Source organism: Parasteatoda tepidariorum, chromosome 1 (genome assembly GCF_982258835.1).
Source record: "Parasteatoda tepidariorum strain Cologne lab strain chromosome 1, Ptep-v5.0, whole genome shotgun sequence".
Taxonomy (NCBI): Eukaryota; Metazoa; Arthropoda; class Arachnida; order Araneae; family Theridiidae; genus Parasteatoda; species Parasteatoda tepidariorum.
In genome coordinates this window covers 72692441-72709476 of record NC_141755.1, presented here as the reverse complement: position 1 = coordinate 72709476, position 17036 = coordinate 72692441, and the positions used below count along the sequence as shown (strand labels likewise).

Sequence of the window (17036 nt, the reverse complement as noted above, 5' to 3'; positions counted from 1 at the left end):
TTAATCAATTGCTACCTTTACCTCGAGGCTACTAAATTGCACATAATAAATCATACTCACACAATTTATGAATCACATACTACAATTCATTATGTGATTTATGTATCCCATACCCTGACTAATTTTCCAAATAAATTTGTCACTAATACTCACATAATTAATGAATCACACACTATAATTCATTACGTGACTTATATGCCCCATACCCTGATTAATTTTCCCACGAAATTAATCATCAATTCTTACACAATTTATGAATCACAATATACAATTCATCATGCAACTTATGTATCCCATACCCTGATTAATTTTCTAATGAAATTAATCTCCCATTGTGATTATTTTTCTAGTCACTCAAAGAACACACTGCAAATATATTCCTGTGGTTTAAGAATCACATGAAATTAATATTACTGACATTTTTGAAGTAATATTTTGAAGTAATTTTGAAGTAATATCGTAACATGTGCTAAAAAAATTAATAAAAATGCAAGCAACCTTCTTGTGTATGTTTTGATGCATTTCTGAAAACCAAATAATAATAAAAAAATTTGCATCACAAAATTCAAAACATAAGAATCTAACAGATCAAAGCTTATCTCACAGGGTAGTGATGATGTATCACTAAAGACAACTGTTGCTCTAGTTGCAAATAGATACAGATATGAAGTGTCTTAGAAAAATTTATATCCATCCATATACAGTCCACATGTTTACCATACTTTAACATAATACCAATTAGGTATTTCAAATATGTATGAAAAACTGGTGTTAGTCCACTTTACAGTTTTTATCTAATTAAAAAATTATCCATAATAGTTCAATGTTTTTTCTTATGATATAAATTGCATGTTTCCTACCCTTAATGACTACTTTAAAAATGAACTGATGGCAATTTTTTTATAATTTTTAGAAGATCCTAAAACAGTGAACCAATAAACCTAAATGCTGAGGTACCTTGATCTACTGCAGAAGGCACATTAAACCACATAACACAAATAATTTTAAGAATAATATCGAAGGGCAAATGTTATCCAATTGAGTAATTACATCAATTTTAGTATAGTTAAAATTTAAAATGCATAGTTGAAAATTTACAAAGCAAATCTTCAATTGTAAAAAATTAAATGAAACATTCTCACTTCACATAATTACCACAAGTCAAAAAAAAATAGAAGAAAACCATCCAGGAAAAAACAAACATAAGTAGAAGAAACTCTTTCTCAATATCTTAATAAAAAGTATCAAATATTTAAACAATCTAATTTAAATAATAAAATTAATTTGCAAGTTATTTAATAAATAATTTTAAATAAGTAAAAACCAAAAATCTACAATTTGGAAAAAAAAATTTATTTTATGAGAAAGTAACTATAATTTTCCAATATTTCATGTGAATGAGTGTAATAAAACTGAATTTTTATAATAATTATAAAGATCTGCTGAAATAACAATCAAATTTTATTAATACTTCTAAATTAAAAAATTACTAAACAAATACACTACTAAAACACAGTGAATTTAAAGTTATAAACAGTGTACAAATTTTTATAATCAAATGCTAAGTTTGAATACTCAAACGAACTCTTAAAGATTTTAAAGTTTCGTATAAAACTAAAACTACAGTTGCTTTTTAAAAAAAAATTTATAAAAAAAACTATAAGAGAAACTTATAATATTCTAAATTATATATTAAATATGAAAAGTTTTAAGCTATTCTTAAACTATTTAAAGCTCAACAATTATATTCATCATTTTTGTCCAGTTTCTTTCATTTTGCTCAGTTACTTCAGTGTCCTGCAAAAAATAGATTTCATTCCTACCCTGTTTTTGAAAAATTTCAATTGTTTACTTAATATTATAATTAATTTAATAAAATTAGAATTTTCTTAGTATTTAAATAATTTATAATATTTTTATGTTTTAAGATATTGTGTACAAATCTAATTTTAAAAAAATACACATTCATGCAGAGAGTAAATCAAAAGAAAAAGGTGAAGAAAACTGCATTAAATAGACTTTAATTTACCTGCATTGCTTCAAGCCATTCAAATTATGCATTAAACCTTTTGCCAAGACAGAAGTGAGTTCTTTTTCTAGCATCACAATCTCATGCAAATTCTTTTCAACAATGGGTTTCAATCTAAAAATAGATATTCAGTCAATAACATTTGAGTTGAGCTTTCAAAAGGTAGAAATTTCTGACCAATCATAATTGGTGAATAAAGAAATGTTTTATATTTCCTAACAAAACATCAATAAAAATTCCAGATACAATATAAATAGAATTTTTATCTTTCTAATAATAATTATATATAGCTACCAGTATTTTTAAATGAAAATTAAGAAGAAAATCATAACTAAAAAATAAATAGACATGGAAATATTTTTTATAAAACAGCTTTTTTTCTAAGTAATACATCCTGAATGTTTTCACATAGATGTAACATTTATTAAAAAGTTTAAAGCATTTCCAATAAGTGTACTGCAGCTTATTTTTCTCTCTAAATATCAGTCTTTTGATGTAAAAATTCTTTTTTTAAGGATATAATAGTTACATTTTTCAATATTTAAAATATAACTATTTGTATAATTTAATATTTAGTAATATAGTATTATTCTCCATATTATTTACCAATTTTTCAGTGAAAATTTATAAATAATATAGAAAATTTTATTAAAAACATTTTTAAAATATAATTCTGATAAAAAATATAAATAATTAAAATGTGTTTAATGAAACAATTTTTCCTAAATTTCTTCTTTACCCCTAAAATTTTTTTTATAACAAGAACCAAAAATAGCATTTTTGCTTACATTTTTTTAAAAAGATTTTTAGAACACTTACGTCATTAGCACTAAAATACTATAGAGAAAATAAGCAAAAACTTTTTAACTGTCAAAGCACAAACTACAATTTAAAAAACTGATGTTTCACTACAATTTTGTTCTAGATAATTAAAAATTTATGCCATGCAGCATATTTTGAACTGAACTATTATGAAAAATAATTGACATTAATTTGAGAAAAATAATTCTCTAAGAAAACACAAAAAAAAGGTGTCACTTGTCCAATTAATGGGTGAATTAAAGAAAAAAGTCAAAAATTTAGATAACTGGAATAATAAAGCTACCACTTCACAAAGATTTTCTCTTAATCAAAGAATAAGAAATAAAAAAAATGATAGAAATTTTTAAAAAATATCTAAATGAAAAAAGACAATTTTAAAACACATAAAAAATTTTAAAAATAAGGATATTGAAAAAAAAAAACTAAATTCAAATCATTAAATTGAATATTGTTTTTTACAAGTAAGCAGAAGTTTTTACAAATAAATAAGCATTCAAGTTATGGCTAATGTTTATCAAGTACAGAACAAAAAGAAAAAATGGGGAAAATAAAAGATTTTCAGCAAATAAAACTTTACCTCCTCTTAGCTTGGTTGACAGGAACAACATCTGAGTAAGAATGAGGAGTTGGATAAATACCATTCATCTGTGGAGCATGAATTGGAGGACTACTTCCACTCATATCTAAATAACCATTTAGAACATTATTGGCACAGATATTACCAGGTTGCATAAACTGGTAATGTGGGTTTGCTTTAGGCGGTTGAGGTGGTGGGATATAAGGCCCGGCCTCCACTGGAGCAGAAATATAGTGGGAATTCAGAGAGTCTGATGCGTACAGCATATGATTCACTTTAGGATATGGCACATGAGGAGGTGGTATTGGTGCAGGAATGTTGACAATCTCAGGTTTACTAGGATTGTTAGGATCAAACAACAGTTTAGGAATGAACATTTTTGGAGGTTCGGGATATACTTTCGGAATATGCAGTTTTTCCAACATCTCCAAAGGAGGATCAATATGATCATGATCTACAGGCAACTTCAAAATACCGCCACATCTACTTTGAACAGAAGAGCTGGAATCTGAGTTTTGCAGCTTCTGTTTCTGAAAACGTGGTGGAATAACAAAATCTTTATCGTGCTTCTTTCTTTCCTGTTTTACATCATGTAAATTTACATTACTGGAATCATTAAATTCAGACACATAACCTTTATTATCTATATTTGTTACTGAATTTTCTCTTTGTTTCATTTTTCCTCTATCTAAGGAATTTGTGTTAGTTTTCTTTTCTTTCAAACGAGCTGCATTATCTAATGACTTGTTTATTCTTCCTAATGATGTATCAGATTGTTTATGAGCATTCGAATCTCTGCTAGATAGATTCCTTGAAGACATATCAGATTGTTTCTGCGGAACAGAATCTTTTCCTGGTAAATTTCTCGTATCATACTGTCTATGGATATTTGAATCTTTACCAGATAGATTCCTTGTAGATACATTCGACTGTTTTTGACAATTTGAATCTTTTCCAGGCATATCAGATTGTTTCTGATTATACAAATCTTTTCCAGGTAGATTCCTCGTAGAAGTATCAGACTGTTTCTGAACAGTTGAATCCTTACTGGAATATCTCCTCGAAGACATTTCACACTGTTTTTGACTATTTGAATCTTTCCCAGAGAGGTTTCTTGTAGATATATTATCCATCTGTTTCTGACTGTTTGAATCTTTTCCAGGTAGATTCCTAGTAGAAATATCAGTTTGTTTTTGATTAGCAGAATCCTTTGCTGATAAATTCTTAGTGACATCATTGTGTTTACTTTTTTCACCCACATTTGTCACTGAAATTTCTCTTTGTTTATTTCCTTTCTTATTTCTATGCCATCTTTGATCATCTCTACCTGATTTGTGATTTGCTTTAGTATAATGTTCAATCTTTTTATCACTGAAAGCATTAGATAAATGTAGATGCACATTACTGTCAGAGTAACCATTGCATAATTGATCCTCTGGTGAAGATCTAGAATTGGATAAGTGCTCTTCCACACAATCTGCCCAAGATTTTGTATTCACAGGAGATTCAGAGTCTTTACTCGATTGGGGTTTACTACTTTTAATCCCATTGGATTCTGTTTTTACTGACTGCGTTTTAACTTTCGCATCCATTGACTTGTGTCTATCACAATGAGAACTGGATTTTTTCCATGAAACCTCACCATCCTCCTCTTCATATTTAGAGGAAGAATCATTCATAGATGAGCTCGGTCTTTCATTGAGTCTTGAGGCATTGAGCTTAGCTTTAGGCATATAAACTTGAATGTCTGGTCTTCTACTTTTTGAGATTTTAGTAGATTTCACAGACTCACATACACTACTTGATTTTTCCTCAGCAAAATTAGGAGGACTTTCAGAACTAGGAGAATCATTTCTAGGATTACTTATGCTTTCTAAGTTAGATTTCTTATCATCTTCAGCTTTTGAGCTTTTATTTTGCAAACCTCTACCTGGTTTATATATCTGTAACTCTGGCTTACGGCGTTCTCTTTTTTCAGATTTTGCTACAGTATTGCCATAACGAGAACTATCATCGCAATTTTTTTCTGAAACAATAAAAACTATTTTGTAGGTATATATAATAATAATAAGATTAATATAATATATAATAAGATAAATAAGTATATATATAATAAGATTAAAATTTTAAAAATATTAGCTTTAAATGCTATATTCAGATAAGATAAGATTAAAAAAAAAAAAAAACTAAGTAATAATTCTTTACATAATGCACCATACCCTTATTGCACCCTTAGATGATAATTTAATAACATATCCCTTGTAAGCAAAAGTAGAAATTAAAATAATAATTTTTATAGCTTTAAAGGGAGTGTTGATTCCCAAAAATTAAAAATTGAAGCTATAAGCTATTTAGATGAGAATATACAAAACACAATCAGAAATTAAACAAAATAAAAATGTGACTGATTTAGAGGTGTGCCCTGCATTACTGAATTTTAATTGTATAATTGAAAAATACTGAAGAGCACGTTCACTAATTAGGGGTCTGTCCAGGCCGAATTTACTACCGTTTAGTGGTACCTTCACAAATTCAACTTCAGGAAAAATGGTAGTTTCACAAATTCAATTTTAGGAAAAACGGTAGTTTCACAAAATACTTTCTCTTAAAATTTTATTTTTGTATCCCTTAAGAAACGATAAATCCATATTTTTGTGTTGATTTTTTAATATAATTTTTAATTTTACACAAATTATGTCTAAATTTTCACAAAATAGGTACCTCTCAGAAAAACCTAGACAGACCCCTGCTAATAGATATAGGTGCTATTGTTTGTAATAGTGTGGGCATTGGGCATTTGCAAAATAAACATTAAAATTTTAAAAGTAAACACTTTTTAAAAATATTTATAAGTCTTAAAGCTTAATAAACCAAATTTTAAAAATAATGATGTAATGCTGCTTTGCGTTACTTATCCATCTGTGTTATTGTGCCCTATGTTACTATCAGTAAAAAGAACAAGAATATTGAGAATAAGCTCGGGTATTTTAACAACAAGAAATGCACCAGAAAAAGAATTCTAGAATAACTATTTCTCTGGTTAAGAGGTGAAAGATGCGATATTTTATAATCATCTGTAACTATACGTAAAACAATCAGGAAAATATTTAAAATTTAACTGTTATTTCAATTGTATTATGAAATAGTAACTGATGTTGTTCAAAGAAAACCTTAGCACATTATTTGTAATTTCTAATAATAAATGTTTTTAAAAAGCTAATTAAAAAATTTTAAGCACAGATAGAAATATAGATAATTCGATGCATGCAATTTGTATTTTATTCTATTATAAACCTAATATTTAGAGCTGATTTGTTAATAATAAAATGCAAGGTTGGGTAAAATATCAACAACCCTGCTTACAGTAGGTATTTTACAAATTCCGAAATGGATTTTACAAAGCACACTATTTTTAAAAAATATTTTACTTCAAAACATATAGATGCAATTTTTAAATTTTTGTTGAAATTTATACCAACTTATCACAATTTGATCTTTTAATAATAAAATTCAAATCAACTACATCCAGCTAAATGTAGCACCAATACAATCGATCTTGTATTCAAGACATTAAAAAACAAAATTTAATAGTTTCAATTTAATCAGAAGAAAAAAAATCAATTCTTAACAATAAATTTTTACTTTCACAACAAACGAGTTTGAACACGAGTAATGGAAAAATTATTTAACTTTTAACTTCACAATTTAAAAATTGAATTGTACCATCAAACACTTTACGATGTATACAATGCAAAATTTCTAAGAATTCTAGAAATAAATTTGGTGTCAACAGCTGTATCATTCATGCAACAGCCAATGTTGTTTACCTTCATAAAGAAACTCTCACTATACTAATTCTCTTAATATAAACACTTCCAACGTATATCTTGTAGAAGCTCGTCAATAAAGAAGGGTAAAATAAATTTATGTTACCTGTGTCATTATTGGCAGGAAATTTTAATTCTTGATTAGAAAGTTGATCATCAATACTAACTGCCATATTACCAAAACACAAAGAGTGTAAACAACTACCACCATTCAATAGTAAAATACTGAAATAAAACGCAGGATATCTCTTTTTGATACTGCGCAATCGCAAAAGAAATAATAAACTGTGATTGGTTAAAAAATACTGATTACAAGCTTGAAATTAAAGTTGTAGTTGGAAAAAAAGCAGTTTACGCTGGTTATCTCTTATTACGTGTCAGGCATCTGTCACTAAGCAAACATAAAAGTGTCATTTATGAAATTGACATATTCTAGTGAAGTTTAAACAAAGCTATAAGAGTGGTTACAGTCTCGCAGTGGACTGATCGTTAAGACACGGCTCCCAGCAGCAGTGGCGTATCTAGGGTATGGCAAGTATGGCGAATGCCATGGGCGCATTATTTCAAAAAGGCGCAAAATCAATCAACATCAACGATTATTTTTTTAATTAAAAATTTTACTAATTTTTTTTTTCAAGTTATGGCAGAATTAAAAAAAGCATCCAACATTTAACCTTTCCTCGAGGGCTCGAAAAGAAGACATCGAGGTCTTTCGAGGAACTCTTTTTATAACTGGGGGAGTGAAATATGAAAGGGAACCGCTAATAATAAAAACAAAGTAGGTGACGAGCGTTAAACAATTTTAACCTCCCACTGTTTTTCATTTTTTTAATAACTTCGTTTGAAAACTCATAGACCACCTCAGTTAGGGATAATAGGAGAGCCAAGGTTTCCAGCGCTTTCACATAACTCGAAAAGCGCGGGAAATCTAAGTTGTTATATTGGATTCAACATTTAAAAAAAATGGGGGAAATAAGAAGAAAAAAAACATTCCACATACCCCCTCTTTATAAACAACTTGACGTCTGTGTAATAACAATTCATACACGTTTCTGCATTCATTCACTAGACACTTTTTCTTTCATTATACTTTCAAGTTGAGCAACAGAGGATTCGAAATAAATAAAAAAAACTTTATATTCATGAATACATTCAAGATAAATACTAAAATAAATCAGTAATTAAAAGTAACTTTTTCTTTTCCACTATTATATTTACGATGATTTCGGCAAAAACCAAATTTTAATTATAATATCGTAATTTAAAGAATAATGCAGAGTTTTTAATAATTATAATTATAACTCTCTTTACTAACTTTTTGATACTTTCCAATAAAAATATTTTTAATTTCTGAGAATTTTCTAAATATTTAATGTCGATCAAAATCCTTTGACAAAAAGACTTTTAGCCCCATATTTAATTTTATAACCGTCGTTGAACAGCCGACCTAATTCCGTAGCCTTGTAATTTTGAACCCAATCCAGAAGACAAGGGAACTCCTATATCGAGAAATGGGAGAAATTTGCCTTCGTGGAGCTAACCCGCATTTGCGTTACATGGAGAGGAAGACCACGAGAATCTCCCACGGTTAGCCTGACGGGAAGGGAACTCTAACCCATGATCCGTCTACAACTGAGGATATTTCCATGATATTTCACGTCAGCACTGTGGTCGGTGCAAGCCGGGTGCGAAATTCGTATCAACTGGGATTCGAACTCTGTTCGCCTCATTGCAAGGCGAACGCTCTATCCCCTGAGCTATCGCGGCTCCCATATTTAAATTAAAAGGAATTTAAACTTATTTTTTTCTAAAATGTAGCTTCTTATTGCTTCACGATACGTCAAAGCTGTAATAGAAGGAATTTAAGTTATCGCTGATAAAATGAAAAGACAAAATGTAAGCTCATTATTCATTATAGAAAATTACAGGGAATTTTATTTTTTTAGTGTATTATTAATTTCATTTTTTCTACTAAAAACAAAAAAATAAAGCACAAACTTAACGTGAAATTTTTTGAGGAAAACGAAAAAAAAAAATTTTTTTTTTCCAGGTGTAAACGATGATAAAATAAACAGTTTAATAATGTTCATTCAGAAGGGTTATTCACGAGTAAGAGTTATAAATATTGAAGTTCCCAATATTATAAACAAGCAAGACATTATTTATAAGACTTTATTGAAACTGTAACTCAGAGTCAAACTATAATATTGCACAAGGGAAAAAAAAAAAAACACTAAAATAGCCACAAAAAATCATGGTTACATATAAAAATAAAATAATTAACGAAAAAACATAATTTAGATTACAAAAGTATGGAATATGTACTAGCATTAAGAATGTATATTGTAGAATTGTATTGAATGTGTATTGTAGTACTATGTATGATGTTATAGCTCTTGAGTAGCAAATATATAGATATAAGTCAATGCCTTTTTCCTCGGCAATACATAGCGTATTTGTTTAAAATCGTGTCCTTTTTTATAATAAGATGATAAAAACAGAAAACAAATCCTAAAAATAATATTTATTAATTTCGTTTATCTAAAATAGTTTACTTAGACAGTCAATTAAATTTAAAATAATTTATTTGGAAAAAATGCTTTTCTACTTAGATTATTTGATATTATTTATGTATAATTGAAAATGCTATACGTTAAATATAAATTATAATAATATAAGCTGAATCTTTAAATTTAAAATATTTATCTATATGAAAAAATTAGTAGTACAACAGACTAAAAAAATGAAAGGCGAACGAAAGAAACTTTGAAAGTTCAAAAGTTGGTGACAAACGTAAAGAAATTTTTCTCCCCTTATCTTAAGGAAAGTGAGTTAAAAGAACAATTTTCGGGGGAGGAAATGAATGGAACCCCTTCAGGCAGAAAAACCAGATGGCCAGATGTTGATGACCAGAGGACAGAGAGATGTGAAAACCATGGGGTGTCCCAGTCTTGCTTAGACTAATTATTCTGTAGTGAAATGCTTGTAAATCTTAAATTTTATCAGGGGTTAAAATCTCTTTGAAAAACGTTTTCCGAATTTGCTGAATAGATTTCAAGTAGAGCCCCTTCTATAAATTAGCGTAAATTCTTCCTCAACAGGAGATTTTTACCACCCATGGTGGGAATCACCGCCACTAAAGTGTGAAATACTAAAAATAGGAGGTTCCTATGATGACTCGCTCTACAAATAATTTAAACCAATGGAACGATTTAATAATGAATACTTTCCACTATTTTGAAAAATAAAGGGCAGGCGTTATAAGTAGTTAGGTGCTCATACAAAAAATTCTGCTCGTTTTAGTTAATGTTTCAAGATTTAAGCCAAGAAAATCAAATATTTAAAGTCTTCAGATTTTTATAATCTATTTTGATGCAGTTTCTGGACTTTTATAGTTGGTTCATAGATTTAAGAAAACAACGTGTACTACAAGGATTTTCTTTGATTGTAAGTAATCATTTCCTAAATATTTAAATTAATGCATTATACTTAAATTATTAATACCGTTATATGCGTTCGTTATATTTTCTAGAAATGATGTCGATATGCAGGGATGTAAGATTTCTCCGAAATATTTTATTAAGTGGTAGAGAGTTAAAAACTAAACCTTGCAAAATTTTAGATGATATTGGTAAAATTTGAAATTCTTACCGCAAGGTAACTGGAGTAAAATTGTATTTCATGGAAAATTTCGAATTATACATACGTAGTGGCGGAAAATATAATTTTAAATCAGATTTACATAAACCAAGAATAAAACATTAAAACATAAATTTTGCTACCACTAGAAAGAAGTTCCCCATTAAGTTGCAAGTTAGCATCTCTGTATGTGTAGATCGAGTGGGACATTTGCTCTCCCTCCTTTTAATGCTATAAATTAGAATTTATAATATTTTTTAGTTTTTATTGTTACTGTTTTATGACAGTACATTTAATATACACATAGATTTTTTGTATTAATAATTATATATTGTATAATTAAATACTCGTTAATGCATTATAATTATAAATAATATGTAATAAAAAAAACAACGAATGTTAAAATTTCTTATGTTAGTGGGAATATATTTTTTTAATTTTCCTGAAAAATAATTGCGATAAGTAAATAATTTTATGTTTATTGCGTAACATTCATTACGTTCAGCAAATAGTTTCCAACAACCGATAAATGTTTCTCTTTCTATTCATAAATAGATAGATTTTGAGTTTAACCACTTGTTTTTTTTCCTTCTTTTCTTTGAAGGGTTATATTAAGAAACAATGCTTTAAGTGTAAGTTTCAATAATCCTTTTACTTACAAATTGATTTTTTTTAATTCATAAAGACATGTTTTTTTGTACTTTTAAATTACATTTATTTAATATTTATCAACCTTTCTTCGAGTTATGGAACACGCTTCCATAGCATCTCGGGTGCAAAATTTTGTCATCTTTCTTTCCCCTATATCTTTTATTTTATTTCAGATTACAATTTTCTTCCCTTTTCAAAAAAAAAAAGAAAAGAAAAATTAGATTAAATAATTACTTTTTTTTTTAAATTTTATAAGTCTTTTACAATACATATCACTTACATTATGTTTATATCACTACATATTATATTACTTGAAAAAAAATCAATAAAGTAACAATCACAATAATTATTTTTCATTAAATAATTATCCTTATTTTAAGAATATAAAAAAAACAATAAGCATTTTAAATATTGAAAAATTAGACCTTGTTTAATAATGAAGTATACACATTCTTATAATGTATTTTCATAAAGATACAAAAAAAGCCCTCTTTTCCTCAAATATTCCAATCACTTATATTTCTCTTCTTCCTAAAAAGCAAATTTTAAAGCTAATTAATTTTGATTATCTTTTTAAAAAAAGTTTTTTTCCCTGTTATACAGGTTGGTCTAAATTCATGTTGTTTGAATATGGAGTTAGGATTCCTGAGAAATAGAATTAAAAAAAAGTCGGATATTTAAAATTTGATTTCTATTTTGACTATTGACTATAAATTTGACTATTTGATCAATTTCGCTAAAATGTAGTATTTTTTAAAACAATGTAAAAAATGTACATCTAACAATTGAATTTTTTTACGACTATTATAAGTAAAATAATAAATATTTACGAAAATATATTTTTTAACAAAGGACCTTTATAGTTATGGGAAATTTTTTTTAAAATTCGATTGAAAAGCTCTCGAGTTACTTCTCATATTGTGACTACCCCCAATACTTAGGGGTACAGAAATCCAAATCAGTCAAAAAAATGGCATGTTTATTCAGAGAAAGTACGTTTTAGTGTTTGATTTCGTAACTTGAAATATTGTCCCTGCACTTATTAATTAGCATATTTTAAGTCACCTCCTTGAACCATTGACATGAGAAGAACGTGAAGATCTGATTATTATATCAAAAGTTATCAGGGTAGTCCGCTTATTTATTTATTTTTTTGCGCACCGAACGTCTACAAACTTGTGATTCAAATCTGTTTAATTTTTTTCTGCTTTTTCTCTAATTTGTCCCATTCTGATGCGAAGAAAATTTTTCATAATTTGATTTTTTTTGGTCTATTTCTTAACTTTTTGCCTTTTTTTTTTTCACTGTTAAAAAATCACTTATTTCTAGATATTCTTAAACTAAGACGTCAACTTCCTCTAATTTATTTCTCATTAAAGAATGTATTATTGTCGCTATTTTGTCTAGAGTTCTGTATTAATTACTATATGTATATTTTTACTTATTATCGGTTATTATATAATGTTTGTAAAACTTAATTATATTAAGACCATCGGTTTTTTGTAAATAAAAAGCTAACGAAGTTATAAAATTTGATTGTAGCTATTTTATTTGTAATTGTCATAACAAATCATAATTATTTACACTGTGATCTTTAATGAATTTGTTATATCTCGATGATCTTATTGTTTTGGTATTAGCAAAGCATGATTATTTCTAAAAACAATTAATTTTATTCAGTTTAAATTTTGAAAATAATGGGTAATCATCTGGTTATGTTATAGTTCTTCTTTAATTCAGAGACATTTGTTGTGCGTGCGTATTTTTGTTACCTAATTGTATTTGTTGCTTAATTAAACAAATTGTTAGAATTGTTATTGACAGTTGAAGAAACGCAAGAGAATCTTCTTTAAATATGATAAAGCAGACTTTTTTTTTTATTTCTAGCTAATGCTGATTTCGAACACACTTGAATGCATTATAATTAAAAAGAGATAATTTTATTGTTGTAGTTAATTTTTATTTATTTATTAATCTATTAAAAAAAATTGCGTTGCAATCTTTTTGGAAAATTTTATAAATGTTGTTGAACAGCCGATCCAATTGTTTGAGTTTGCGACTGCTGATGTCCAACTTCGTAGCCTTGTAATTTTGAACCCGATTCAGAAGACAAGAGAACGCCTGTATCGAGCATTTTGGAGAAATTTGCTTTCGCGGACCACTTTTTTGATTGAACTAATCCGCATTTGCGTTACATGGAGAGGAGGATCACGAAAGCCTCCCGCGGTTAGTCTGACGGCAAGGGTAACCAATGATCCGTCAAAGAGGATATTTTACGTCAGCACCGTGGTAGGTGCAAGCCGGATACGAAAATCGTATCGAGCAGTCATCGCTGGGAATCGAACCCGGCTCACCTCGTTGGAAGGTGAATGCTCTATCCCCTGAGCCACCGCGGCTCTTTTTGCAATATTGCCAAAAGGCTTAAATACTTCAAACAACGCTTTTATTTCGCATCGCATAAAAAAAGAGATTATAAATATTTTAGGAAGGGCGCCAGTGCGAGATTTGCCATAGGCGCTTCTTTCCATAGATACGCCTCTGCCCAGCAGATCACCGAAGTCAAGCATCACTGGCTGCGGTCAGTGTGCGGGTGGGTGACCCACTTGGATCAGTCTGCGTAGGGACCGAGGGTGTGCGGTATTGGTCCTCGTTAAACTGTGCTACCGTAAAGTGCTCGACTTCGCGCGCAGGTCGTCGGGCTACCGAAGCGGGGGTGCCATCCCCTCCGCAGAGGATCAAAATTGTGATGGCATGTCTTCGGATCATCCTCCGGGATGTTTCCCAGACCGTAGCCAATAGCCCATTGTGCAGCTCTAGTGCGACGTAAATTAACAACAACAACAAGAGTGGTTACGAATGCATTATTTACAAATAACTCTTTCTATGTGCTTGATGAATGGTCAAACTAAAAATTTATGAAAACATTATGAGTTTACATATATTGAATTAAGATCAATATAGTTCTAAATATAATTGAAAGGAAAATCAGGCCATTTTTTTTTAAAAAAAATAATTATACTTTGTCTAAGGCAAGAACTCCCCCCGCCACAAAGTCTGAGGTCGCCTGCTGCTATGGAAACAAAAATAGCGCATTTCAAGGAGGGTACTAAAAAAATAGACCGAAGAAAAAGATACCTTTTCTCCCGTCGACCAGACCCAAAACCTGTCCTAGACAGTATCCCCACAACAAAAAGTTACAAAAATATACAAAATATACAAAAAGTTTTCATAATCATTTGCAGTTAAGCTATTCCAATTAATATCATAAAAAGAGATTAACGTAATATTAATATATGCAACACTTTTTCTTGCCATGTCAGTGGTTAAATTCGACTCTATATTAATATATTCAAAGATTTAGTTCACCCACTTTTAACTACATGAGAAACGCCATATTGTTTGCTCCGTTCAGAACTTTGTTTGGAACGAGGAGAGCTAGTGACGTCGTTGATGACGTAGGACTAACCCTGTCTATAGGACATCCGTTATTAGTGATGCAATGTCCTCTCCAGTTGTTGCCGGGGTCTTATAAAATCCTATAAATGTTTCTTGTGGTTCTAAATTTTCATCTACCCACCTTATGCAAATGCTCTCTTGCTCAGTCCCTGAAATATCTCTCGTTCCATCACAAATTACGGAAAAAAGGAAAGGAGAAATTGACTTCATTTTCCCTTAAGAGAGTAAGACTTATTTCCCTGCCAAATATTTCAAGGATTTCATTTTGAATATCCGGATGGGTGTAATTTTTTTCTCTTTTTAACCATTGTTTTAGATTTTGCCTATCTTCACTGCGAAGTCTCAAGAGTTCCATAAAGTTTCCTTCATCATTGGCATGACCTCTGATTGCTAAACCTTGCCTTGCGAGAAACTTTAGGCTGCTGATAACAGTTAAGAGAGACTCAGAAGCAATTTTTTGCTGCTCGGCTTTCATCGTACTAAGTTGCTTCTCTATGGGAGCTTTTTGCTGTGCATGACTCAGTACAGCTTGAGAATGAGCCGCACTCTGTTCATGATTTTTGAATTTCTCCAGAGCTTTTTTCCAATTTTTAAAGCCCTTTCGATAAAAAATGTCATCTGCTTTGGAAGCAAGCGTTTTTTCGGGGGAAATGTGAAAATATTTTATGCAATAAAAGCATCCAATACCGTCTAATTCAGCAACATGCAACCACGGAAATTGTTTAAACCAATGCTTTTGGAAGCTTAACGTTTTTTTGGGTAAATGTTGGTGAATGGGAAAATCATCAGGAAATATATCTGGTTGATTTGGATGAGACGCAATATTTGATGTGGAAATCGTGTAAGTCGAGCTTTCAACTAGTTCATTAAGATTATCATTTTGTTTTGGGTTTGCTATTTCCTTATCTTTTATTTCACTATCGTTAGTTCGAATAACTGAACTTTCTGAAAGTAAAAAGAGAAAAAAAGTAAGATGCAGTGGTTTCTTTATATTATAACAATTAGCGTTAAAAATGCTCGAACTAAGCCTGATATACTTCAGATATTAATATATTTATTTGTTTTTTAATTAGTTGACAAAGTCAATTTCTACATTTAGAGTAAAAATGTCTAAAATAAAATGAAAAAAAAATTTTTTTATACGGCTTTGTGTGACATAAACTTTAATATATATATATATATATATATATATATAAATTTGTTTCGCATCTATTTTATTCCAGGGTTAAAAATTTTAGGAGCAATAACGTATATAAAATATAATTAATCAAATATTTTCAAAAGGATATATTATCAAATAATTCCAAAGCAAATTAATATTTTTTAAACCTCTAAATTCTGTTTAACTGTTAAATGAGTCCGAAGAGATTGGAAAAAATAGATATATTTACCTTTCATTTGTTCATCTTGGCTGGCATTAGATGATTTTGTTTTATTAGAATTATTGGAAGTAATCCATCCCAGAATAGAAAATTGGCTTCTAGAACTCTCACCTTCTCTTCTTATTCTCTTCATAACGAAAAGTAAAATGAGCACTGAAGTGCCCGAAAACTTTTCAGTATATTAATGAAATACAAGGGAATATTCAAGTATCTTTTTTTTTTTTTTTTTTTGGAAAAAATAAAAATAATCAATTTTCTAAGCGACATTATTAATCCAACTCTCTGAGCTAATATATGTATTGCGCTTATGTTGTTCATGATATATGTGATTTGAACATATTTATTAATCTAGTTAGATACTTTTGGTTTAATTTCACTTGATAGGTAGTGTTAATTTTTAATATAATTGCAGACGAATGAAATGCAGAATTTAATGGTAAAAGACCAAAGTCATGTGTGCTAAAGTAAGGTGATCATTTCTCTAATGTAACTTTGACTAAAAAAAAAAAAAGGAAAAATCTCTGGGGTTGACGAATGCGTGTTTACATTCTACGGATGAGAATAATATGACGAAATGAGAGAAACATTCCCTAAGATTCCTAAGAATCAAACATTATTGTTTGTTTTTAAATTAATCCCATCCTACATTAATA

The 17036-nt window shown here is 29.1% G+C and overlaps 1 protein-coding gene across 2 annotated transcripts in view; it reads right to left on the bottom strand.

Moving 5' to 3' along the window:
* LOC107444705 (telomerase-binding protein EST1A) overlaps positions 1-16536 on the bottom strand; it is a 39937-nt gene extending 23401 nt beyond the window's left edge. Inside the window, exons 1-3 of one of the 2 annotated variants that reach the window (XM_087166555.1) lie at positions 16393-16536; positions 3429-5454; positions 2030-2143 (exon numbers count right to left, since the gene is read on the bottom strand). In XM_087166555.1, the coding sequence (XP_087022681.1) occupies positions 2030-2143; positions 3429-5454; positions 16393-16516 (2264 nt within the window). In that variant the 5' untranslated portion in view covers positions 16517-16536. Of the gene's footprint in view, positions 1-2029; positions 2144-3428; positions 5455-7361; positions 7540-16392 lie in introns of those variants that run through there. The other variant, XM_087166562.1, reaches the window with a different exon arrangement.
* Positions 16537-17036: the final 500 nt, after the last annotated feature.